We start from the raw sequence: 26,660 nt of genomic DNA, 5'->3' as shown, positions 1-26,660 counted from the left end.
TGTCTGGGGGGTTCTCTCCAGTTACAGCTGAGCTCATTCCAATGGGGAACAGATGCACACTGTAGGACGAGCTCACAACTCACTCTGAAAGCAAAAAGACAAAAATCAAGCCACACAGGCCCAGTGAGTCACAGCCTCTTCTGCCCTCAAAGAAGGAAAGAGGATCTGGGGCACCTGCAGGCATCAAGACAAAGGAACAGTGGTTCATACCCTGGAAGGCGGAAAATGCCACGCCAAGAGGCTCTGGGAAAATAAATGACGGCAAGTGTCCACTGGCAATGAAGTTCCTCTGCCCCATCAGTCCCCTAAGTCAGAGGGCACCTTTCAAACTGCACTCTTCCTCCAGCTCTGGGCGTACTGTGTGAATAAGGGAAATGAACTCTAGGCCAGGTACATTTTACCTGAAGTTAAGATAAAAACAATCTTGTTCGGTCAAACAGCACCTGACCAAGGGCCTCCCGCTTCTAGATCAGGAGATAATGGGCTTCAGGAATTCCACAGGCTCCCTGGCCAAACACCATGCAAGGCTGTCACATTAGATTCTATTTAAGATACAGAGAAACACGATAACAAGAGTCTTAAGGAGACTTAAAGGTTTTACCGCCTTGGGTTTCGAGGCTTATCTTTAACTCCTTTGGTGAGGGCAGCAAACAGGGAGATGTTCCGAGCAGCAATTAAAGTGGGGAGACACCATTCCCAGGGCAGGCACCCATCCCCTAGGACCCACACGAGCGGTTACCTGCGTTGCCCACTGGATTTGCGTGTGCCAGGCCCCGAGCAAGGCATCGTAGAACCCTGTGAGCTGCCGGTCCAGGGGGAGGTCACTGTGGCACAGTTCTTGCCAGGTCGCTAAGAGCTGCGCCTGCAGAGGCAGAACAGAGGGGACCTCGCTGAGGAAACAGGATATGCCGCCCTGCCACCCCAGCAAGGCAGGCCACATCGAGCTGCCCACTCCCCAGGGCGAGCGGATGCCCCCTGATGACCATTCACTGCAAACAAAAGCGAGGGAAACAAGACTTCGGTGCCTGCTCTGATCAACAACTTGAGTGTGACTCCGCTGCCCTCCGGGTGCTCCCTGCTGTTTTCACCTCACCCCAAAGCCTGCCAAGGTCCTTCCACCAGGCATGCTACACTCTCTGGAAAAGACCTCAGGGTGTGAGCACGTGTGCCCTTGAGCCCCATGGCCAACAGCGCCGCTTAAGACACACAGGCACTGGACCTAGAGGAATTCAGTCAGCCCAGAAAGCGGTCAGGTTTCCAGCTCATGTCGACAACTCTAGAAAACAAAAAAATTCTTCAGGCTTCCTGAGGGCATAATAAGGCCTAAGACACGACTCTCCCTTGAAAGACAAAAATGCAAAAAATTTAAACAACTTGTCAGTGTGTAAATGAAATTCAGCTATTAACCTACAAGAGGCTGAAAGAGAGGGCTTGTGTTTTCCAAGTGCCACGAAAATGAATCCACGGGTTGGACTGAGAACGCCCCCTACTGGCGAATCAGAAGCAAAAAGCCAGAGCGCACAGAGGCAAGTGTCTCCTCCTTGGAGCTGGCAAATTGGAGCTCCGCAGCCCAGCATGGGAGCATTCCACAACCGTAAGCACCCCCAGCTCCTCACCTTGTGGCATTTGTAGTAGTAGGCAAGCAGCTGGGGCATCCGGTCGATTTCAGTGAACACCTTCACAAACACTCTGGACTGATCTAAAGGAGAACAACATCAAACATGGCCACATTGGTACCAGGCTTCCTGCTGCAGACCAGAGAAAGAATTCCCCCGGCTAAATGTGGATATATGTAAGGTTGCCTTCTGAACTGCCTATCTACACAGTGAATTAATTCACACACAGAGAATACAGATACGAAAAATAAGTTAAGCATAAGGGCAGAAAATGTGACTCAGATGCCACAAGCCTTGGCTTGTTTAGATAACGCCATCTGTACACTTCAGCGAGGGAACTCAGATTATACATCAGCAAAGTCATTGTTCCACGGGAACCAGGAAATGAGTTCGAATCAGGCCTGGGCCGGGGGTGGGGGTGGGATAGTGTCGGTGGTAGGAGCTAAGCCTGGGCTACAAAACTGAAGGAGACTCTCATGCTCGGGGTTGTGCAAGGGCAGGGCGAGAGCCTCCTTAGATTTTCTGCTTTAGGCAATTCACCTGCCTCACCTCCTCCTGGGCCAGACTAAAATCATAAAATGTCAGCGACAGAAAGGCATCTGAAAAACCATCAATCGAACTCATTTTACAGGGGAGGAAGGGCAGCCCAGAGAGCTTCAGTCACTTGCAGGCCAACAACAGGACTGCTCAACCACAGCATGGATGGAACTATATAAAACTACTGCTCTTCAACCATTTGACCCTACAAAAGCAGCAATCTCATAGGACTCAATCTAATATTTATATGAACTAAGAAATACTGACACAGCAGAACTTCTGCCAGCTGCAGAGAACAAATCATGCTCTTTTCTGCCCCAGGGCCTTTGCACTTACTAGGTCTTGGATGATCCTTCTGGCTGTCTGTGTGGTTCTCCCCTTCCCTTATCAGGAAGGCCTTTCCCAATCAGCCAACCTAAATTAGGTTTCTTCTGTTATTTATTCGCCATCACATCTTTCCCTTTGTAGAATTAATTAAAATCTGTATTTTTCTATTTAGTTACCTGTATAACAGTTTATCTTTCTCATCCTCAGAAATACAAGGTCTATGAGGCTATGACCTTTCCTGTCTCGTCTCACTGTTCCTAGAAATTAGCATAGCATATGGTACACACACAAAAAATGTAGTAAATTGGGGCACCTAGGTGGATCAGTGGGTTAAGTCTCTGTCTTCGGCTCAGGTCATGATCTCAGGGTCCTGGGATAGAGCCCCGCATCAGGTTTTCTGCTCAGTGGGGAGCCTGCTTCCCCTGCCCTGCCCCTGCTTGCTTCTCTGCCTATTTGTGATCTCTGTCAGTCAAATAAATAAATAAAATCTTTTTTTTAAATGTGGTAAATTAATGACTATTTTAAATAGCATTGCTTTTCAGAAATATAAATAGTATGTTCGTGGTAGAAAAAATGGAAAACAAGAAGAAAAAACTGCCTATCACACTCTATTAAACACTGTCAACATTTTGGTGTATATTCAAAGAATGCTTTTAGACAGAAACTGCTACAACATTACTAGTCCAAAAATATAATCACAACTTAAAAAGTTTCCACCCCAGAGTAGAACTTGTTATTTCTTGAAACAAATAATAAAACAGAATTTGGCGACACAGCAAACCCAGTTAGTAAAAGCATTGGAAAACTTAAAGGAGACATGTGAATCTCTAGCCCTTACAGAGAAATTCGAGTTTTTCAAGGTTAGTACATTGAATTAAACATAAACATGTAACACTGGGGGAAGTTCCTGATTCAGACAAGAGAAAGAAAAAAATGGGAAATTCACTTCGTCAACCATAAAACACTTCTAGGCTCTTGCGATACCACCAACTCCATGCAGAAGGCACCGCTGAGCCCTTGCCTGGTGAAGGGCCATCTGCTGGGTGCTTCGGTGCGGGGATAGGGGGTGGGGTTCTGATGGCAGACGTGTTGTTTTGCAAGCACATCCCACTGCCCTTCTGCTGACAGAGCTCTGGGCGTTCTCTGAGAGACCATGGGCCTGCCTCCCCTTCTCCCATTTTTCTGTTTTTGTTTTCGGTTTTTTTCTTACCAGGCAAAAAATTTAGGTTTTATTACCGAGTAACACCATTAGCACTTTCTTACAGCTGCTAGTAATTATACGTACATAAGACAGAGCAGATGTCGGGGCAGCTGGGTGGCTCAGTCATTAAGCGTCTGCCTTTGGCTCGGGTCGTGATCTCAGGGTCCTGGGATCGAGCCCCACATTGGGCTCCCTGCCCTGCGGGAAGCCTGCTTCTCCTTGTCCCACTCCGCCTGCTTGTGTTCCCTCTCTCACTGTGTCTCTCTCTGTCAAATAAGTAAATAAAATCTTGGGGTGCCTGGGTGGCTCAGTGGGTTAAGACCTCTGCCTTCGGCTCAGGTCACAATCCCAGGGTCCTGGGATCGAGCCCCGCATTGGGCTCTCTGCTCAGCCGGGAGCCTGCTTCCTCCTCTCTCTCTCTGCCTGCCTCTCTGCCTACTTGTGATCTCTGTCAAATAAATAAATAAAATCTTTCTTAAAAATAAATAAAATAAAATCTTTAAAAAAAAAAAGAGCAAATGTCAATTGTCTTTATGAAAGAACACTTTGGTTTTGTTTCTAGTTTTACTGGCATGACATCACTGTGTAAGTTTTAAGGCATACATCATGCTGGTTTGATCGACACATACTGTGAAATGATAATAGGTTCAGCTAACAACCATTTCCTCATACAGAAACAGTAAAAAGAAAGGAAATAAGGAAAGAATAAAGGGGAAAAAATTCTTCTAGTGATGAATAAATACTCCTAGGTTTTACTCTCTTAACAACTGCCCTGGTATCTCCTACAGCGTTGTTATAGGATTGTTATACATAGGATTGCTATAGGACTGTTCACTCCAATCATCATACTATATGTTACAGCCCTGTACTTGTTATAACTGCAGTTTGTATCTTTTGACCATTTTCCATTGAAGTGTTTCTATTTCTTATTTTTTTTTAAACGTTTTATTTATTTATTTGACACAGAGAGAGAGATCACAAGTAGGCAGAGGCAGGCAGAGAGAGAGGAGGAAGCAGGCTCCCTGCCGAGCAGAGAGCCCGATGTGGGGCTCCATCCCAGGACTCTGGGATCATGACCTGAGCCGAAGGCAGAGGCTTTAACCCACTGAGCCACCCAGGCGCCCCCACTGAAGTGTTTCTAGTGAAGCTGACTCTTCTCCAGGATCCAGGGCTGGCCAGCCAGAGCCTCAAATCCACCTGACCGAAGTAAGTGATTCAGAAGGGCAAAAGCCTGCCAATCAATGCAATCAAGATTAATGCTGGGCTCTCTTCTTAAGCTGTGAGGACAGAAGCCTGGAAGTGTACAGGCCACCACCTGAAGAGTGCACCTGGAAGTAACTAACGCCAACACACAGAGAGACAGAATCAAGAAATGGCAAGAGACACGGTCCTAATAATAACACAGTCTGTGCTCCTGGATCAGCAAGACCTACTCCATAACTTCTCAGTTCCGTATGCAATAGATTCTCTCTCTCTCTCTTTTTCACATAGGCCCGTGAGTTTGGGATTCTTGCAGTGAAAGAATCCCAAACTCATAATAGAGGCCTCATGTGAATAAGATGGGGCCTCTAGTCTCTATGCCATCCACCCCCAGTGTGAGAGAGGGCCAATGGACTGTTATTTCAAATTAACAACTGATTTTGGATTATAAACAAGATAATATTAACAAACATACAGCACCAATGGGAAATTTCACTTACGTTGCTTTTGCGTATGATTTCACATTTTATTTAGACATATGGAAGTACTTCTCGCACATAAGAGATCTGTCATAGTTATCTATGACAGTTATCTATAAGATGAAGTAAGTATATGGGAAGAAATGCTCTGAAATCTCATCCTAAAACATTTCCCCCACTGCATCCGTCTGCACCACTTCGCCCTAGGAGGCTTCCCTTCACCCTTCCGCCACTCTCTAGACTCATTCTTCCTGGGGAAAAAGAGCATCTTGTATCAGAAAGTATCTGAATGTATCAGTAAAATAAACAGAGGTGAGGCTAATATCAAAGGCCTCCAATATACAATGTAGGTAACAACATAAAAAAAAAAAAAACCCACACCATCAAGAAGCTTATGTCACACTCTTATATTCACACTTCTTCCAAAGCATCTCCCATTTACAGAATCTCATTTCAACCTCAGTGCAACCCTACTGAGGCCAGAAGACGGAGAAACTGGCATCAGAATAAATAAGCCCGTCCAGATCACACAACCAGAAGGATCGAGACCGTCTCTCAGTCGGGTTCCTGAGGCATCATTTAACTCAAGTTAACTGTCCAAAATGACAACTGACAGATGCAAGAGTTTAAATCTCAGATCCAGCAAAGAATTCCAGGAGCTCTGCTGGTCTGGTTCAGAGAAGAGGAGAGACTCCCAGAAGGAAAGTCTCTGGGATAAAGGGGAAAGGAACTCAGAACCCCTTACTCCCATTTCGGAAAAAAATGAAGGCCTATGGATGGTAGCAAGAAGGAGAGGAAATAAATAGGCAACCAGAGGGGTGCCTGGGTGGCTCAGTGGGTTAAGCCTCTGTCTTCGGCTCAGGTCATGATCTCAGCATCCTGGGATCGAGTCCTGCATTGGTCTCTCTGCTCGGCAGGGAGCCTGCTTCCCCCCCCCACCCTCCGTCTGCTTCTCTGCCTACTTGTGATTTCTCTCTCTGTGTGTCAAATAAGTAAATAAAATCTTTAAAAAAAAAAAAAAAGGCAACCAGAAACTTAAGGATAAAGATTAAAATCATAGTGCCTGACCTGACTCTGCAAAAATGCACTAAGCTTATAAACTTGTGATAACAGAAACATTATTTACTAATTCATTTAAAAACCATGATATATGAGGCGAATGCAAAAGGAGAGAGGAGTGGTATGAGAGCGAAATCCTTAGCTACAACAATAGGAAGTCAATAGACAATGCCTAAAATTAATATACAAAGAAGTAAAATAATAAATGTATTATGCAAAGGGGCACCTGGGAGGCTCAGTCAGTTAAGCACCTGACTCTTGATTTCGGGTTAGGTCATGATCTCAGGGTTCATGGGATCGAGCCCTGTGCTGGGCTCTGTGCTCAGCAGGGAGTCTGCTTGAGATTCTCTCTCCCCCTCTGCACTGCTACTCCCCTCCCCCTACACCACACACACGTGTGCACATGCTCTCTTGGAAATGAATAAATCTTTAAAAATAAGTAAGTAAATGTATTTACTTATCCAGAAATACAAAGTGAAATGCCAGAGAAAATAGTTCTGAGAATTAGAAGTGCTCTCCTGGGATCGGGATTGGGGAATGAAGCAGTAGAGGGAAAAAATGTCCTTTTCCCCAGTAAGACCTCCAGTGTTTTTTCAACAACCTCCAGTTTTTTCAACCTCCAGTTTTTTTCAACACTGTTGGTGAGCAAATTTTAACTGAATTCAAGAAACAGAAAAATGAAACCAATGAAGTCATTTGTGGGTCTGGATTCCAATTTGTAGTGTAGCTCCATATGCTGAGCTAGAGAGATTTTCAGAAACGCAGCTGCTGCTCCTATTCAAATAGAAACTTCATGAGTTCCCGACTGGTCTCTTAGGACTTACTCCCTCTGGGTTACTGTGAGAGCCATGAAATCTTGAATGGGGGTCCAAGAGAAAGGAATAACATTCACAGAGTGCCTCCCCTAGGACCAGGAAAGTAGGAATCATAGGGTGTGTGCGTTCCATACTCCCTTTTCTAAGAAGGAAATTGAGGTCTCATTGCTAAGAGGCAGCAGCCCTTGGGGCGCCTGGATGGCTCAGTCATTAAGCATCTGCCTTTGGCTCAGGTCATGATCCCAGGGTCCTGGGATTAAATCCCACATCAGGCTCCCTGCTCAGTGGGGAGTCCACTTCTGCCTCTCCCCACCACCCTGCTCATGCTTTCACTTGTTCCTTCTCTCTCAAATAAATAAATAAAATCTTAAAAAAAAAAAAAAAAAAGGAGGCAACAGCCCAAAGATTCCAAAATTGGTCTGTCCATTTCCAAAGTCCACACTCCTTCCACTTGGCCAACAGCCCTCATCAGACTTACTAATAAACTGCTAGCAGCCATGAAATTCTTCCCCGGATAGAAACTCCTCAGTCTGTTCAAGGCCAACTATGCTCTCCCAGCTCTCCTGTCCAGGCTCATCTCTGACCATTTCCCAACGTCCATGCCACTGAAATAGGCTTAACTGTTATTCCCACTGCCCCTGAGTTTTCCCATTCCTACACTACTCATATGTATGTTGTTCCCTCTGCTGGAAACATTTCTCCCCACCTATCAAAATCCTACACCCATGGGAAAATGCTCATCCCACAGTGCTCATGGGGAGAAAAAAAAGGTACAAAATTGTATATATTCAATGGATAGTCCTGCCTTAAAAGATACAGGTATACACTCACAGGAAAAAACTAAAAGGAAATACTAACAGTCATATTTGGGCACTGAGTTAGTTCACTGGTAAATCATCTTCTTTTTTATATTTGTATATATCTTCCCATTCTCAACAACCTGTGTTACCTTTATAATTGAAATAATTAGGGGCACCTGGGTGGCTCAGCAGGTTAAGCATCTGCCTTCGGCTCAGGTCATGATCCCAGGGTCCTGGGATCGAGCCCCACATCGGGCTCTCTGCTCAATGGGGAGCCTGCTTCTCCCTCTTCCTCTGCCACTCCCCCTGCTTGTGCTGTCTTTCACTCTCTATCTCTCAAATAAATAAATAAAATCTTTAGGGGCACCTGGGGGGCTCAGTCATTAAGTGTCTGCCTTCAGCTCAGGGTCCCGGCATCAAGTCCCACAAAGGGTTCCCTGCTTGGCGGAAAGCCTGATTCTCCCTCTCCCAGTCTCCCTGCTTGTGTTCCCTCTCTAGCTGTGTCTCTCTGTGTCAAATAAATAAAATCTTAAATAAAATATTAAAAAAAAGGAAACAATTAAAAAATTTTTAAAATTCATCTCTCTTTCAAAGTTCTGCATATATGTTAGTTCTTTCAGAAAAGCTTCCTCAATTTTCTATCATCTTTTCCCTTCATCCCAGGGATGGCTAAAACAACTTTCACATTCCATCTTGTAATAAAATTATTTGTGTACTTGTTCTCTCCGGGCCTCACCCTCAACCAAGCTGTAAAGTCCCTGAAGGACAGCAACCTTTTCTTATTCATCCTTGCATTCCCTGCTGTTCCTCACATAATCAGTATTTTAAAATAATATTTGAAAAGGAGTTATTCTTTTGAAATGCCTACTTTGAATTACACCAGATAGGAATTATACAAAAGCAAACAAACTCAACCCCTTAAATGTTCACATATTCGGTGGCTTGAGGATAATAAGTAAATAATTTGGTAAACATCAGCATTCCACACATAGCAATGGACTCTAAGAGCCAAATTCTGGTATTTATATTAAGTAGTTTCTTACATATTTTCCTAAGGGCAGAGGAAAGAACTGAATGGGAGCCCTTGCTTCCAGGCTCACTGCTGAGAAGCCAGGGTGGCAGCCTTGGGACAGGCCTTCCAAAGCACCACCTGTGGCACTCGTCTGCCTCCTTCTGGCTAAAACTCAGATGCCACCGTCTCAGAAGGAAAAGAATAAAGAAAAAATTTAACTGCACAAACTGGTAGCCAACTTTTTATACTTGCTGAGAAGGAAAATCTGTGAAGGCAACTATTGTGATGAGAACCCAGCTAAGCTCTGGAAATCTGTTGGTAGATCTCACTTTGATGGGCAGAAGTCCATAAGTTGCAAGATGGCTTTCTACCCCTAAAATGTTTATTATTTTCCCATGATCCCTTAGATCAATGAATCTCCCATGATCCCTTGAATCATCCCAATGAATCTCCCAATGAATCTCCTAGATCAAACTGCTACAAAAAGTTGCTTCAGGGACTCCTGGGTGGCTTAGTCAGTTAAGCAGCTGCTTTTGGCTCAGGTGGTGATCCCAGAGTTCTGGGATCAAGTCCCACATCGGGCTTCTTGCTAAGCCTACTTCTCCCTCTGCCTACTATTCCCCTTGCTTGTGCTCTTTCTTTCTCTCTGACAAATAAATAAATAAAATCTTTAGTAAAAAAAAATCTGCTTCGTCTGCCTTCGACTCAGGTCATGATCCTGGGATCCTGGGATTGATTGAGCCCCACATCGGGCATCCTGCTTGGCGGGTGGCCTGCTTCTCCCTCTCCTTCTGCATGTGCTCCCTCTCTCACTGTCTCTTTCTCTGTCAAATAAATAAAATTTAAAAAAAAAATCTGCTTCAACATAACTCAATTACTGGTTGGTTGTATAAACTGAGATAGGCATATAAGGTTGGAGACTGTCACTCTGAGCAGAGATGGGAGGTGGTAAGGTGTTGGGGAGGTACTAATTCAGCAGTGATTCTCCTCCTACCTTTTTTAAGTAGGTCAACAAAACTGTATACTCTGAGATCAAGAGTCGGATGCGTAGCCAACTGAGACACCCAGGCACTTCAGAGATTTCCCTTTAAAAACAGATAGGGGGGCGCCTGGGTGGCTCAGTGGGTTAAGCCTCTGCCTTCGGCTCAGGTCATGATCTCAGGGTCCTGGGATCGAGTCCCGCATCGGGCTCTCTGCTCAGCAGGGAGCCTGCTTCTCCCTCTCTCTCTCTCTGCCTGCCTCTCTGTCTACTTGTGATCTTTCTCTGTCAAATAAATAAAAAAAATCTTTAAAACAGAGTTTACCCATTAAAAGCTGGGGGGGGGGCGCCTGAGTGGCTCAGTGGGTTAAGCCTCTGCCTTCAGCTCAGATCATAATCTCAGGGTCCTGGAATCGAGCCCCACTTTGTGCTCTCTGCTCAGCAGGGAGCCTGCTTCCCCTTCTCTCTCTGCCTGCCTCTCTGCCTAGTTGTGATCTCTCTCTGCCAAATAAATAAATAAAATCTTAAAAAAAAAAAAAAAAGAAAAAGAAAAAGCAGATAGGGGAGCCTGCGTGGCTCAGTCAGTTAAGTGTCTGCCTTCAGCTCAGGTCATGATCCCCAGGTCCTGGGATCAAGCCCTACATCGGGCTCTTGCTCAGCGGGGAGCTTGCTTCTCCCTCTCTTTCTGCCGCTCCCCCCTGCTTGTGCTAACGCAAAACTTCTCTCTCTGTCAAATAAATAAATAAATAAATAATATTTTAAAAAATAAAAACCATCAGATAAAAAAGCAACTTGGCCTTCCAAGAAAGCTGTCTGATGAGAGAACACATTACTTTGGGTGGGGTGGGGAAACTTCCTGATGCTCACCAAAATTCACCACCATGAGAAAAATACACCACCATCTCATCTGTGCTGAAGCCGGGGAAATATCTATACTATAGAACTTCGGAGAAAGTAATCAGATATTCAGTCACCTTGGCCCACGGTGAGTGGGGATTCCAGGAGCACTGGGAATGTTGCCGGGAGCAGCTAAGCATGGCAGGACAAGGTGGAGACAGGGAGCAAAGAGGGGGTCTGGTCCAGGCCAGCGGAGAAGGCTTACTTCCGCATCAGCCCAGAAGAGGCTAAAAAGAGCCATCCTGCCTGCAGAGAATGGGTCTGGAATCGGGCCTGACTTAAATCTGAACAAAGATTGTCAAATATAGCTTGCCCTCGCTACCAAGGCCCATAATCCTGACCCAGAGGGCATCATCCAAACCTGATTCCAGTAGCAAACCTCTTCAGAATGAAAGGAAAAGCATTCAAATTCATGGAGCCACCACCTCCCCACCTCCATTCCTAACTTATTCTCCAACCCCATGTAGCCAGAGGTGTACCCCAACCATATCCATGAGCTCTGTGGGCCTCTAGCTGCAAAAATTCATGAGAAAATGGGAGGGACAAAGCTACCAGATGGTGACTTTCCACAAACCAGCTCCAGTCCTAGGATCCTAAAGAGGCAGAGTACACTCCAAACAGATGACTGACAAGTGGGTAAGTCATGGAATGGAAAGGCTGGAGATGGGTACAGAATCCGTTCTCTTTAGGCAGCTGAAGAGCACAACACAGAATGTAGCTTTTAAATTCAAGGGCAAGACGATAGCTCTCAACAAAGCCCAGGTAAACAAGGATGGGCTTCTAAGGAGATCGCACGTTATTTTCCAGTAAAGAGCAAGCCCAGAAAAAAGCAGCCACGTAGAAGTATGACTAAGCAGAACTAAAATAAGCCAAAACAACAACAACAACAACAACAACCCAACAATAGGACCTATGCAGATGTAGCACAGGAAGGGGAGAAAAGAAAAGGAACAGAGTGTGCAGAAGGTACATCATGAGAGCACTTGAAGAACAAGCAGAGGAAGGATAATAAGGAAGTCAAGGACTTTACCACCACCATAAACCAATTAGACCTAACACACACACACACACACACACACACACACACACACACACAGAACACTCCACCCAGCAACAGCAGGATACATATTTTTCTCAAGTGCCCATGAAACATTCTACAGGACAGCTCACAATTGAGGCCAGAAAACAAGTGTAGGGATACCTGGGTAACTCAGTTGGTTAAGTGGCTGCCTTTCGCTCAGGTCACAATCCCAGGGTCGTGGGATCGAGTCCCACATCAGGCTTCTTGCTCAGCGGGGAGCCTGCTTCTCTCTCTGCCTTTGCCTGCCATTCTGCCTGCTTGTGCTCTCTCTCTCTCTCTCTCTCTCTGACAAATAAATAAATAAAATCTTTAAAAAGAAAACAAGTGTAACTAAGATGGAAATCATATATCCTTTCCAATCATTATGAAATAAAGCTAGAAATCAAAAGAAGAAAAAACAGTGAGAAAATTCACAAATATGTAGAAACTAAACAACAGTCTTAAGCAACCAATGGGTCAAAGAAGATACCATAAGGGAAATTAAGAATTATCTTGAGACAAATGAAAATAAAAACACAATATACCAAAATATGTGGATGCCGCAAAAGCAGGACTAAGAGCTAATTTATAGCTGTAAAACCTACAGACCAATATCCCTGAAGATTTTTTTTTTTTTTTTTTTTTTGAGAGAGTGAGAGGACATGTGCACTCAAGCAGGGGTGGAGTGCTCAAGCAAACTCCACACCTGGCACAGATCCCAACACGGGGCTCAATCTCACGACCCTGAGACCATGACCTAAGCAGAAATCAATAGTCAGACACTTAGCCAGCTGAGCCACCCGATGTCACATCCCTGAATAGTGATGCAAAAATCCTTGACAAAATACTAGCAAACCAAAATCAGCAGCATATTAAAGGATAATACTCTATAGCCAAGTAGAATTTATTCCTGAGATGCAAGGATGGTTCAATATACAAAAATCAAGCAATGTAATATACTATATTAACAGAATGATGGAAAAAATCCACATGATCATCTCAAATGGTGAAGAAAAGAATTTGTTAAAATTCAACACTTTTCATGACATAACTCAACAAACCAGGAACAGAAGCAAACTATGTCAACATAATAAGGGACCTGTATGAAAAGCCCCCAGCTGACATAATACTCAATGGTGAAAGACTATTTCAAACTCTTACTCTGAGATCAGGAACAGGACAAGAATGTCTGCTTTTGCCACCTTTATAGGCTTTAGTGCTGGAAGTCTTAGCCAGAGCAATGAGGCATGAAAGAGAAAAACATTCAAAGAGGAAGAAGTAAAATTACCTTTGTTTGCAGATGATATGATCTTATAATCAGAAAACCCTAAATATTCCACAAAAAACCCTTTTAGAATTAATAAGTGAATTTGGCAATGTTGCAGGATACAAAATCAACACACAAAAATCCAATGTGTTGGGGCACCTGGCTGGCTCAGATGGTTGGGTATCTGCCTTTGGCTCAGGTCATCATCTCCGGGTCCTGGATCGAACCCCACACTGGGCTCCCAGCTCAGTGGAGAATCTGCTTCTTCCTTTCCCCCTGCTTGTATTTTCTCTGTCTTGTCTCTCTCTCTCAAATGAATAAATAAAATCTTAAAAAAAAAAAATCAGTTGTTCTTCTACATATTGACAACGAATGATCTGAAGAGGAGAAAAAATTCATTAACAGTAACATAAAAAAATAATAAAATACTTAGGGAAAAAATGTAACAAGGAGCTGAAAGCCTTGTACTCTGAAAATGACAAAACACTGCTGAAAGAAATTAAAGACGACACTAATAAATGAGAAAACATTCCACGTTCATGGTTTGGAAGACTTAATACTGTTAAGATGGTAATACTACCCAAAACCATCTACGGATTCAATGCAATCCCTATCGAAATTCCAATGGTGTCTTCTGGAGAAACAGAAAAACCCATCCTAGAATTCATATGGAACTTCAAGGGACCCCAAATAGACAAAACATTCTTGAAAAAGAAGGGCAACATTGGTGGTCTCACACTTCATGATTTCAAAACTTACAACAGAGCTACAATAATCAAAACAATATGTATGGACCAGTGGGGGTAATGGTGTGGTACTGACATAAGGATGGACATGACCAATGGAAGAGAACAGAGCGCCCAGAAATAAACCTTCACATATACAGTCAAATGTCTTTCAACAAGGGTGTCAAGGCCATTCAGTGGGGAAAGGACAACAAATGATGCTCAAAAACTGGATATCCACATGCAAAAGAAAGAAGTTGGACCTTTACCTTACACCATATACAAAAATTAACTTAAAATGGATCAAAGAGTTACACATAAGAACTAAAACTATCAACTCTTAGAAGATGGGAAAAGTTTCATGACATTGGATTTGGCAATAGTTTCTCACTTGTGATACCAATAACACAGGCAACAAAATTAAAAAGAGATATATCGGACTACATAAACATTTAAGAACTGTATATCAAAAGACACTATAAAAAGAATGAAAGGACAACCCACAGAATGAGAGTTTACAAATCATATATCTGAACAGAGATTAATATCCAGAATATGTAACAAACTCCTACAACTGAACAATAAAAAATAAATAACCTGATTTTAAAATGGGCAAATGACTTGGAACGTCTGGGTGGCTCAGTCGGTTAAGTGTCTGCCTTCGGCTCGGGTCATGATCCCAGAGCGCTGGGATCAAGTGTCCCACTGGGCTCCCTGCTCTGTGGGGAACCTACTTCTCCCTCTGCCTCCTGGTCCCCCTGCTTGTACAGTCTCTCTCCCTGACAGATAAATAAATAAAATCTTTAAAAAAAAAATGGACAAAAGACTTGAACAGACATTTCTCCAAAGATACACAAATGGCCAATAAGGATATGGCCATATCCAGTATCACTAGTCATTAGGGAAATGCAGGTCAAAATCACACTGCGATATGAATACACACCTACTAGGATGACGACTATCAAAAAAGCAGAAAATGACATGTGCTGGGGAAGATGTGGGGAAACTGGAACACATGTACATTACTGGTGGGAATGTAAAAAGATGTTACTCCTATGGAAAACATGATTCCTTGAAAAATTAAAAGTAGACTTCTCATATGATCCAGGAATTCCACTTCTGGGCATACACCCGAATGAACCGAAAGCTGAGACTCCACCAAGTATTTGTACACTTGTGTGCACAGCAACACTATTCACAACAGTCAAAAGGCGAAAGTAACTCAGCTGTCTGTGGACAGATAAATAAACGAAAGGTAACATATACATATAATGGAATAATATTCATACTTAAAAAGGAGGGAAATTTTTTTTTTAAGATTTTTTTTTTTTTAATTTCTTTGACAGAGACAGAAATCACAAGTAGGCAGAGAGGCAGGCAGAGAGAGGAGGAAGCAGGCTCCCTGCTGAGCAGAGCCCAATGCGGGGCTTGATCCCAGGACCTTGAGATCATGACCTGAGCTAAAGGCAGAGGCTTAACCCATTGAGCCACCCAGGCACCCCGGAAATTTTTTTTTTAAGGATAGAAATGTTTACACATGCTACAACACAGAAAAAACTTAATGATACATGCTAAGTGAAATCAACCAATCACACAATGACAAATGCCGTGTGATTCTACTTCTATAAGGTACCTAAAGTAGTCAAATCTATAGAGACAGAAAGAGGATGGCAGATGCCAGGGGCTGGGGGTGAGAGAATAAGGAGTTAGTGTTTTTTTTTTTTTTTTAAAGATTTTATTTATTTATCACAGAGAGAGAGAGAGAGAGAGAGAGCGCCCGCACAAGCAGGCAGAGGCAGAGAGAGAAGCAGGCACCCCGCTGAGGAAGGAGCCCAATGTAGGACTTGATCCTAGGACCCTGGAGACAGCAGCTTAACCAACTGAGCCACCCAGGCATCCCAGGAGTTAGTATTTAATAGCACAGAGTTCAACTAAGGAAGATGAGGAGTTCTGGAGGTGGCTGGTGGTTAAGTCTGCACAACGTAAATATACTTCATGCCATTAACTTGTACACTTAGAAAAGGTTAAAATGGTAAATTTTATGCTACGTGTATTTTACCATAATTAAAAAAAAAAAAAACCTCTTTTTAAAATAGAGAGCACTTCCCCATACCCCTGGGGCTAATAATACATTATATGTTAATAAAAAAATTTTTTTAAATAAATAAATAAATAAAATAGAGAGCACTTCAAAAAGTTAGCCGGGTGGGGGTGGGGGGGGGGCGCCTGGGTGGCTCAGTGAGTTAAAGCCTCTGCCTTCGGCTCAGGTCATGATCCCAGGGTCCTGGGATCGAGCCCTACATCGGGCTCCCTGCTCAGTGGGGAGCCTGCTTCCCCCTCTCTCTCTCTGCCTGCCTCTGTGCCTACTTGTCATCTATGTCTGTCAAATAAATAAATAAAAAATCTTAAAAAAAAAAAAAAAAGCCTAGGAAAGAGAAGAAATTTGAAGCTACAACCACTTCACACTCTTAAGGAAATTACATACAGTGTGCTTTCCCTAACAGGATCTAAGGTACAGTACCTGGCTGGCTCCGTCAACAGAGGTGGAACTCTTGATCCTGGAGTTGAGTTTGAGCACCACATCGGGTGTAGAGATTACTTAAAATTAAATAAAGGGGGGTGGGGGACCTAAGGTATCACAATGAGATATAAAAGGACACTGGCAGAGCTAAGGGAAAAAACTACAAAGTAAATAACGATCTCACAAAAGTAAAAATTAAATAGAAAAAGAGCAGAAATGCTATTTTGGAATACCTGGTTGGCTCAGTCAGTTACGCAAAAGCCTTTGGTTCAGGTCATGATCCCAGGGTGCTGGGATTGAGCCCCGAGCCAGGCTCCCTGCTCAAGGGGGAGTCTGCTTCTCCCTCTTCCTCTCCCCACTCCCTTGTTCTCTGTCTCTCTGTCTCTCTCCCAAATGAAGAAATAAAATCTTAAAAAAAAAAAAAACAAACCTGTAACAGAGTAATAAGGAAGAATGAGGGGCGCCTGGGTGGCTCAGTGGGTTAAAGCCTCTGCCTTCGGCTCAGGTCACGATCTCAGGGTCCTGAGACCGAGCCCTGCATCTGGCTCTCTGCTAAGCGGGGAGCCTGCTTCCTCCTCTCTCTCTCTCTCTCTCTGCCTACTTGTGATCTCTGTCAAATAAATAAATAAAATCTTTAAAAAAAAATAACAAAGAATGAAAGCTTCCCAGCCATTTCTATGACACCAACACAACCAAGATACTAAACCCTGACACAGATTATTTACTAATGAGCTCTCTATGAAAAAGTTCTAAACAAAACATCATCAAATATCCAGTAGGACTTTAACATGCACTCACCCACGCGCATGCGGACCCACACAGACATCCCATAAATATGTGGAGCTTGATCTTGAGGTGCAAGAATAATAGGATATTAGGAATGCTATCAATATGATTTCCCACATTAGTAGATCAGAGGAAATAAAAATTGTATTTGACAAGGCTCAAACGGTACACTTAAGATGTGTGCATTTCTTTAAAAGTAAATTTTACCCCCAAAAAAGAAAGTCTTAAACCGATATGGAACTCTACTTAGTGATATGAATGCTGAAGCAGTTAAAAGTGAAGTATGTGGATATCTGTAAGTTACTTTGAAATGCATCCCCAACAGAACCTGGATGGACAGAGCGATGGATGGGTGGGTAGATGTAACCCATTAGGTTACAACTTAAATTCAAAATTACATAATTTAATCCAAAGTAAGACACTTAAAAGGTGGAAGACTTGGAAAGCCTCACCTCTGTGGGGAGATGTGCAGCGAGGAGAGGGGTCTGCACTTACCTACAGACGGGGAGGTGAAGGCCGCGACAATCTGCGGCGAGGCCAAGGCCTCCAGCCTGTTCTTCAGCGCCTCCAGATGCACACATTTTTCTGAGTAGTCTGGCGTATCAACAAGCATCATTAAGCTGTTCTGCATACCGGTCAGCTTGGCAGAAATCACAGCTATGTCCTATGAAAGGCCAGGACAGAAGATATTTATTTTAAAAGACCCCAGGTCCTTCAGGAGCGCCTGGGTGGCTCAGTTAGCTAAGCATCTGCCTTTGGCTCAGGTCATGATCTCAGGGTCCTGGGATTGAGTTCTGTGTCAGCCTCCCTGCTCAGCAGGGAGTCTGCTTCTCCCTCTCCCTCTGCCCCTCTCCCCTGTTCATGCACTCGCTCTCTGTCTCTCTCTCAAATAAATAACCTCTTTAAAAAAAAAAGAAAGAAATGAAAGACCCCAGACACTTCAATAAAAACAGACAAAATACAGGAAAAGGCAGTTCATGTAATAAGAAAATGGCCCATAAACTTATTATGTTCAATATGATCAGCAGTCAAATCAATGGAAATTAAAACAAGAGTTTTCCTCCTAACAAAGTGGAAAACCCTAGAAAAAATTATGATAGCTATTGTTGGTGAGGGTGTGAAGAAGAAAAGAGTCTGGTTCCATAAATTTATACTGTCTTTCTAGAAGGTAATTTAGCAATTTGCATCAATCACTGAAAATTATTCAGGCGCCTGGGTGGCTCAGTCGTTAAGCCTCTGCTTTTGACACAGGTCATGATCCCAGGGTCCTGGGATCAAGCCCCACATTGGGCTCCCTGCTCAGTGGGGAGCCTGTTTCTCCCTCTCCCACTCCCTGTGTTTGTGTTCCCTTTCTTACTGTGTCTCTATCAAATAGATAAATAAAATCTTTTTAAAAAAATGGAAAATTATTCACACCATTTTTTTATTAAAGATTTTACTCATTTATTTGAGAGAGAGAGAGCACCGTGCATGAGAAGGGGGCTGAGAGGGCAGTGCAGAGGGAGAATCAGACAACTCACCAAGCACAGAGCCCAATGCGGCAAATCCCAGGACCCTGAGATCATAACCTGAGCTTCACGAAGGCAGATGCTTAACTGACTGAGCCACCCAAGCACCCCTCACATCTTTTGACCTCGTGTTTCCTTTTCTAGAAATTTGTCCTAAAGAAACAATTGGGGGGCTGCCCAGCTGGCTCAGTTGGTGTACCATGATCTCAGGGTGGTGAGTTTGAGCCCAACATTGGGTGTAGAGATTACTTAGATATAAAATCTTTAAAAAAAGAAAGAAAGAACAATCAGAAGGACACAGAGATATTCATGGATTCTAATTAATTAATGTGATTCTAGTGTTGTAGTAACAAAAGCCTGGAAGCAACCTAAATCCTAAAGGACGAGTCACTCATAATGACATGGGGAATATGTGCACACATTAAAAATCGTGTTTTTGAGAAGTATTAATTACAAAGGGAAATAAGACTTTCTATTAAGTAAGATCTTGTTTAGATAAAAAATAGACACTAGAATATATGTAATGTCTGTATACCAGTAATACATAATATATACAAAATACGTAAGCACAAATATGGATAAATACATAGAAAAAATACCCAGTACACATTTAAAAAAAAAACTATTAGTGTGCACAGGAATAGGATCATTTTGTTTTCTGCCTTGTACTTTCTGGAATTTTCCAAATCTTCTAAGACACACATAAATTATGTTTAAAATTAGAAAAATAAATGCTGTTTTTTAGAAGAATTCAAGGTATAGTAATTGTGTTTCATTTCATCACTCCACAGGTGTCTATATCATGTCAGACACTGTATTAGATGCCTGAGACACAAAGAAGCTCACATGGCAGCCCCTGAGTTCACAGCGTATTGGGACAGCAAGATCAGGAAACAATTTTTTTTTTTTTAAAGATTTTATTCATTTATTTGACAGAGATCACAAGTAGGCAGAGAGAAAGGAGGAAGCAGGCTCCCCGCGGAGCAGAGAGCCCAATGCAGGGCTCGATCCCAGGACTCCGGGATCATGACCAGAGCCGAAGGCAGAGGCTTTTAACCCACTGAGCCACCCAGGCGCCCCAAGATCAGGAAACAATTTAAGGAGTACGGTTCAGGTGCCAGCAGGCACAGGGGAGGGAGTAAGTGAGTTTGCCCGCGAGAGGCCAGGAGCCAGCAGGGATGCCGACTGCTGCAATGGTTTAGCGGAAGGACAACGGAAAGCATGACCAGAGTGGTGGCAGAGGTACCCAACAAACAGACAACCGCAGAGAGAGGTCCCAGGATGTGAAAGGCCCCCCCACCTGTGTTCCACACTCCCATTTCATCCATTTTCTCTGCCTTTTCCATGGAGGTGTCTCCTGAACTCTGTGACTGAGAAGGTCTTCAGTCAGGTGGGAGATACCAACTCCAGAAGGTGGAAAGACCCAGAGCAACGGCAGGTCTTCCCACTCCTTGCCTGTGCGTTTCCACATGCTGCGTTTTCCAATCCCTTGCGGGTTCGGGGAAATGACTTTCTTGTTTGTGTCTCCGAACCTCAAGTGCCTGCCTACCCGGCCTGCGGACATGCCCTCAACTAAAGACCTACCTGAGTCTTTTTTTTTTTTTTAAACATTTTATTTATTTATTTGACAGAGAAAGATCACAAGTAGGCAGAGAGGCAGGCAGAGAGAGAGAGAAGGGGGAAAGCAGGCTCCCTGCTGAGCAGAGAGCCCGATGCGGGACTTAATCCCAGGACCCTGAGATCATGACCTGAGCTGAAGGCGGAGGCTTAACCCACTGAGCCACCCAGGCGCCCAAGACCTACCTGAGTCTTGAAGGTCTCCTCGATGTCGGCACTCAATGTGCTCCACTTGTCCGCTTCCTGAAGGGACTCGGCCGCGAGCTGCATTCTGGACTTCACCTGGTCGATTTCTACCAATACCTAAAAGAGAGATGAGAGGGCAAAAACTAAGGAAGTGGCAGTTCCTTTATCTCTGGCCTCCGCCTGTGACAGGGAAACATAAGGCGTCACAGCACGCGCCTGTCTTGAGGGAGCTTCTGTGAATGTCTCCCCAAAACAAGAATCGGCATGAGGGACAGGAGCCGAAATACCTGCATCGACTGAGATGTATCCTGTTCAAATTTTTTAATGTCCTCCTTGACAAGAATCATCTGTTCTTTCAGAAAAGATGCTTCCTGTTTCAGGGCTTCGACATCGCGGAGCACTTTGGGCATGTTCTGAAGAGCCTGGTGACTTGTTTCTGTAGCAAGAACCCAAGAACAAAAAGTGAAAATCAGACCGGTCGCCAGTGGACAAGATGAACAGATCGTGAGCCAGGAAGGGAATTTTCCCCAAAGCACTCCCAACCACAGTTTTCTGAGCCTATGGAAGACAGGGAGGGGAGAGGAGGTGTGGACTCTGCCAGGACCATATCCTCCCAGTCTGCCCGATGTGGGCCATGTGATTTGACAAGGAAGGAACCATCACCCTGACCCAACATCAACGCTTCTCCACGACTGAGTTAAATTGAGAGTCCCTTCGTGAGGAGAGGAGATGAAAGATCTGACGCTGGGTAAATGCCAACTACGTAGCAGGTCACCTACAAACATTCTAGCACTGAATGTCCACAGGAATCACCAGCAGCCACCTCTTACAAATAGGAAAACTGAGGCTCAGAGAGGTTGAGTAATTGCCCTCAGATTTCACAGAGCTGAAACCAAACCTTACATGTGTCTGGCCCCAATGTCCACATTCCATGGTCTTTTTGAAATAGAGTCCACAGATGGCCAGTGCCAACTGGGGCACAGTTAAATGCAGGTCTCTAGGCACCTGCCAGAGTTTCTCATTGAGCAAGTCCAGTAGGAGACCGGGTGACATTAAGAAAGCTGCATGTTTTAAACAAATGTCCCAAACACAGACTACAACGTGCACATCTCTGGGCCCTATGATGTGTTACGTGGAATTGGGAGAGCTAATGGCGTACCCCTCTGACCCTTTAAAGGGCAATTCACCGGGGAATCAATAAGTCCACTGTCTTCTCTCTACCAGTGCGGTGAACGGAACCTGAACATTTTTTTTTAAGATTTTATTTATTTATTTGACAGACAGAGATCACAAGTGGGCAGAGAGGCAGGCAGAGAGAGAGAGGAAGGGAAGCAGCTCCCCGCTGAGCAGAGAGCCCGATGTGGGACTCGATCCCAGGACCCTGGGATCATGACCTGAGCCGAAGGCAGAGGCTTTAACCCACTGAGCCACCCAGGTGCCCCTAGAACCTGAACACCTTGAAGAAGTATTTCAGGAACCTGTTCGTCCAGCTGTGACACAGAGTAACAATCTGTTTCCAGCACTGACCCCAGGTAAAGTTCTAAGACTAAGAAAACAAAGACAGAACAAGGATTTCTTTCACACAGAGACTGACTTTGAACAATGCTGACTTTTAACAACATTTTTATAGCCCCAACCTTCTGCCAGCTAAACCTCAGTCACTCTTCAGCCCCTGCTGATCCCTCTTTTTCCTTCTCCACAACCCTCCCCGCCCCCGCAAACTTAATCCACTCTTTCTTCCATTTTTTTTTTCTTAAGATTTTATTTGACAGAAAGAGACACAGTGAGAGAAGGGAACAGAAGCAGGGAGAGTAGGAGAGGGAGAACAAGGCTTCCCGCCGAGCAGAGAGCCCGATGTGGGGCTGGATCACAGGACCCTGGGATCATGACCTGAGCTGAACGCAGAGGCTTAACCCACAGAGCCACCCAGGTGCCCCTAAAGCTTTATTTTTATGGAAGGTGAGACAAGGGCTCAAGTCTGCAGTGAAGAGAGGTTAATGCAGAGGCTCAAGGAGGGGTTGTTGAGGGCTCCAAATTGGAGGATTGATTTGTTCATTCATTCAGTCAACAAACATTTATTGGACACAAACTGTTTTCCAGGTTCCAGAGATACAGTTTCAAACAAGACCCCGTCCTAGGTTGGATCAGTTAACAGGTCAAGTGGGGGGTGGGGGGGAACCCACAAAAACCAAACAAGGACCAGATCATGCAGGGATTTAGTATCACATTAAAGAGTTTGGATTTGATATAAAATGAGTGTGAAGGAAAGGTACCAGAGGATTTTTAAGCAGGGGAGAGACCTGGATGGATTTTTGTCTCCATTTGAAAAGCAGCTGTCCAGAAGAATGGACTGTCTTTAAGTGGGCTTTAAGGCTTTAAGTGGGGTTATGGCAGTGGGCATGGTGAGAAATGGGTAGATTTAAGATATTTTTAGGAGGAAGAATGGGAAGAACTTGCTGATGGATTGGAAGGAAGGATGAGGGGGGAGAGCATCGAGAATTGTGGGTGGAGGTCCCACGCATACAGTAACTGTGAGAGAATTTGTAACGAGCATCCGTATACCCACTACCTAGATTCTGCAACGAACAGTGCAGTGTTCCTGCTCTGTCACAGATCTGTCCGTTTACCTGTCCCTCTCTCCATTCACCCATCTTTTTTTTAAAGATTTGTCTTTCTTTTTTTTAAAGGTTTTATTTATTTCTTTGACAGACAGAGATCACAAGTAAGCTGAGAGGCAGGCAGAGAGAGAGAGAGGAAGGGAAGCAGGCTTCCCGATGAGCAGAGAGCCCAATGCGGGGCTCGATCCCAGGACCCTGGGATCATGACCTGAGCCAAAGGCGGAGACTCAACCCACTGAGCCACCCAGGCGCCCCCATCCATCTTATTTTTTGATGTATTTCAAAATGAGTTGCAGACGTCAGTATGCTTTACTCCCGTACATTTCAGTTGGTACCCTAAACAATAGAATTCAGTACTTATTTACAGCTCTTTATTTTTTAACTAAATAAAATTTACATAAGGTGAAAGGCACAAGTCTTTTCTGATGAGCATAATGAGTTTTGACAAATGTATACAGCTGGGATAACCAAAATCTCTGACAAGAAGAATATTGTAGTGACCCAAGAAAGTACCTCCACTCCCCTTCACAGTGAAATCTGGCCCTTATCCTCCCAGAGGCAACCACTGCAAGTGATAGTTTTAAAATGGAAGAAAGAGGGGCACCTGGGTGACTCAGCCGTTAAGCGTCTGTCTTCGGCTCAGATCATGATCCCAGGGTTCTGTGATCCAGCCCCACATCGGGCTCTCTGCTCAGTGGGGAGCCTGCTTCCGCCTGCCTCTCTGCCTACTTGTGATCTCTCTCTCTGTCAAATAAATAAATAAAATCTTGAAAAAAAAATAAAGCTTTAAACCTCTGAAGGCTTCCCACTGCCTAGAGGCCAAATTCCAACTCCTTAAGATGACCAAAAGGGGACACCTGGGTGGCTGAGTCAATTAAGTGTCCCACTCTTTTTTTTTTCTTTTTTCCAAGAAAACCCCACCATATTCATTATCATAATTCATTTGGATAGGTTTTTTTTTTTTTAAGATTTTATTTATTTATTTGAGAGAGAGAGTGAGAGAGAGCATGAGGGGGGAAGGTCAGAGGGAGAAACAGACTCCCTGTGGAGCTGGGAGCCAGATGCAGGACTCGATCCCAGGACCCTGGGATCATGACCTGAGCCGAAGGCAGCAGCTTAACCCACTGAGCCAACCAGGCGTCCCAAGTGTCCCACTCTTGATTTCCGCTCTGATCATGATCTCAGGGTCATAGGATCGGGCCTGCTTCAGATTCTCTCTCTCTCCCTCTTTCCCTCTGCCCCCCCCTTCCCTGGGCACCCGCGCGTGCGCACACGTGTGTGCATATGTGTGCGTAAAGAATAAAAGAAAATAAAATGAAGGACAAAAATGCCTTTTATCCCAATCTACTCTTTTATCTTATCTCCAGAAGTCCTCCCCTCCCCCGGGGAAAGTGTGATCCTATAATAATAATGTTAATGACTAATGTTTGTTGATGTTACTGATGCAGCTCTGTTAGAATTTCTCACTCTTCTGTGGACTAGCTAGGCCTTTTTATACCCACATGGCTCTGCAGGTGCTGTTCTCTGTCCCTTTCATATCAGAGGTAGCAAGGTATAACGGGTAAGAGCCCAAACTCTGGGACCAATGCTTGGGTTCAAATCATGTTTCAAACTAGAAACATGATGCTGGGTCCGTGACCACTCAGCCACAGTCTCTACAACTATAAAGTGGGAACCAAAACTGCGCCCACCTCCCAGGATTATTGCCAGGTTTAAACTGGATAATTAGACTGAAAAGGGGCAACATTAGCATTTTGGCCAGGACAGTTCTTCATTGTGTAGGACTATCCAAGCATGCAGGACACTAAGCATCGCTAGGTATTTCCACTAACTGTCCCTCATTGTGACATTCCTCCCCATTGCAAGGACTAAAAAACATGCCTGACAACTTCCAGAAACTCAGGGGATGGTGGGGCTGGAAGGAGGGGACATGACCACCCCTGGTTTGAGAACCACTTAATTAATATATAAAAAGCATTTAAAAGAGTGACTGACACACACCAAGGACTCAAATATTGCTATCATTGTTATTAATGTCCTCCCCCTCTTTGCCCTATTAAGTCTTCCTTCAAGGCCTAACACAGTTGGAAAACCCTTTATGATTCTCCCAGATTAGGGGTGACTGCACACTTCTTCTTCCAGCTCTCATAGCTCCTGGTCCTACTTGCAGAAAAGCCATCCCTCATTGTAATTTAACTGTTTAGTATCTTCCCCACAAGGCAGCAATCTCCTGAAAAGTAAACTTTTTGCCCCCGGCCCGTGTCTGGGCACAGGTGTGGCAGATGCTCAATAATGAGTATTAGATGCAAAGCACAATAAAGAACCTGCAGTGAAATAAAGCTCCCCTCCCCCCAACATCAGCCTTTTCTTAAAGAGTGGACCCGTCTCTAAAGTAAAGTTCTACTTACTGGGTCACACACTTCCCTGCGGGACCTGTCTCTCCCACCAAGCCTAGCAGAGACTGGCGTGCAGTACGCATCTAAGGAACATACGGTGCCTAAAAATCGAGTTGAGGAGTTAATGCGAAGGTTGCTGGTGTGTATTATTTTTCAGTTAACGATCCTTGAAAGATGGTTCAAGTCTCTATTCAAGCCAGCCCATCTTCAAGGACATGAAGGTCCTCTAAAACAACGTTCCCCAGATTTGTGTCACTCCCACACCGCTTTGATATGCTTTTGCAAATTTAAGGACCAGGTGACGATTAGTTAATATTCTTGAAATTCACTCTTGGGACTTAAAGGAAACCTGATGGCACCGCCAGGGGTACAAGGCAAGCCCCGGCCTCGGCAAGCGTTAGACAGGCGGCAGCGAGCTGAGACCGGCCCCCGGCTGCCCCCCAAAGGTCTGCTGGAGGGGAGGAGAGGGGAAGGGAGGGGAAGGGAGGGGAGGGGAGAGGAAGGGAGGGCCGGGCTCGCCTTCCCACCGCGGGGTCCGCGCACGTCCACCGCCCCACGCGGGTCCCGGCAGCTCGGCCTCACCCTCCACGGCGTGGTTCACCTCCTGGATGAACAGCTGCAGCTTCATCACCAGGGTGGCCGCGTGGCCGTCTGCCTTCCCGGCCGCCGCCTCCTTGGAGCCGGTCCTGAAGGCCGCGTTGATCCACTCCTTCACGTCGAAGTCTTCCGCCAGGAACTTAGAGAAGTCCATGGCCGCGCCCGCTCTCAGCCCCGGCGTCCAGGCCTGATAGAGCTGGCTCCGGCGGCAACGAGGCTGTGGAGTCGGGCGGCCCTGAGAGGGCACCGGGGCTGGCCTGGGGGGCGGCAGGCAGAACCCACAGCGCCCACTAAACTCGTCCCTCCGCGTCGCCTCTGTGAACTCGCGGAGCAGCGGACTCCGAATGGCCCTCGCCGCGCGCCGTACTTCTTCCGGAAGTAGGTGGCCGTTACCATAGCGATGCCGGCGTTCCGGGCGCTCTGGAGAGCTGGGGACCGACCGGAGAGAGGCTCCCGG

The 26,660-nt window shown here is 44.9% G+C and overlaps 1 protein-coding gene across 1 annotated transcript in view; it reads right to left on the bottom strand.

Moving 5' to 3' along the window:
- Window positions 1-26,436, bottom strand: part of COG7 (component of oligomeric golgi complex 7) — an 80,105-nt gene extending 53,669 nt beyond the window's left edge. The window contains exons 1-6 of the mRNA XM_032843960.1: window positions 26,189-26,436; window positions 20,880-21,028; window positions 20,593-20,709; window positions 17,777-17,945; window positions 1,617-1,699; window positions 740-862 (exon numbers count right to left, since the gene is read on the bottom strand). Of these exons, the coding sequence (XP_032699851.1) occupies window positions 740-862; window positions 1,617-1,699; window positions 17,777-17,945; window positions 20,593-20,709; window positions 20,880-21,028; window positions 26,189-26,357 (810 nt within the window). The 5' untranslated portion in view covers window positions 26,358-26,436. The remainder of the gene's footprint in view (window positions 1-739; window positions 863-1,616; window positions 1,700-17,776; window positions 17,946-20,592; window positions 20,710-20,879; window positions 21,029-26,188) is intronic.
- Window positions 26,437-26,660: the final 224 nt, after the last annotated feature.

This window comes from Lontra canadensis, unplaced genomic scaffold (assembly GCF_010015895.1).
Source record: "Lontra canadensis isolate GAN:19392208 unplaced genomic scaffold, GSC_riverotter_1.0 scaffold146, whole genome shotgun sequence".
NCBI classification, from domain to species: domain Eukaryota; kingdom Metazoa; phylum Chordata; class Mammalia; order Carnivora; family Mustelidae; genus Lontra; species Lontra canadensis.
This window is presented reverse-complemented; position numbering and strand designations above follow the sequence as displayed.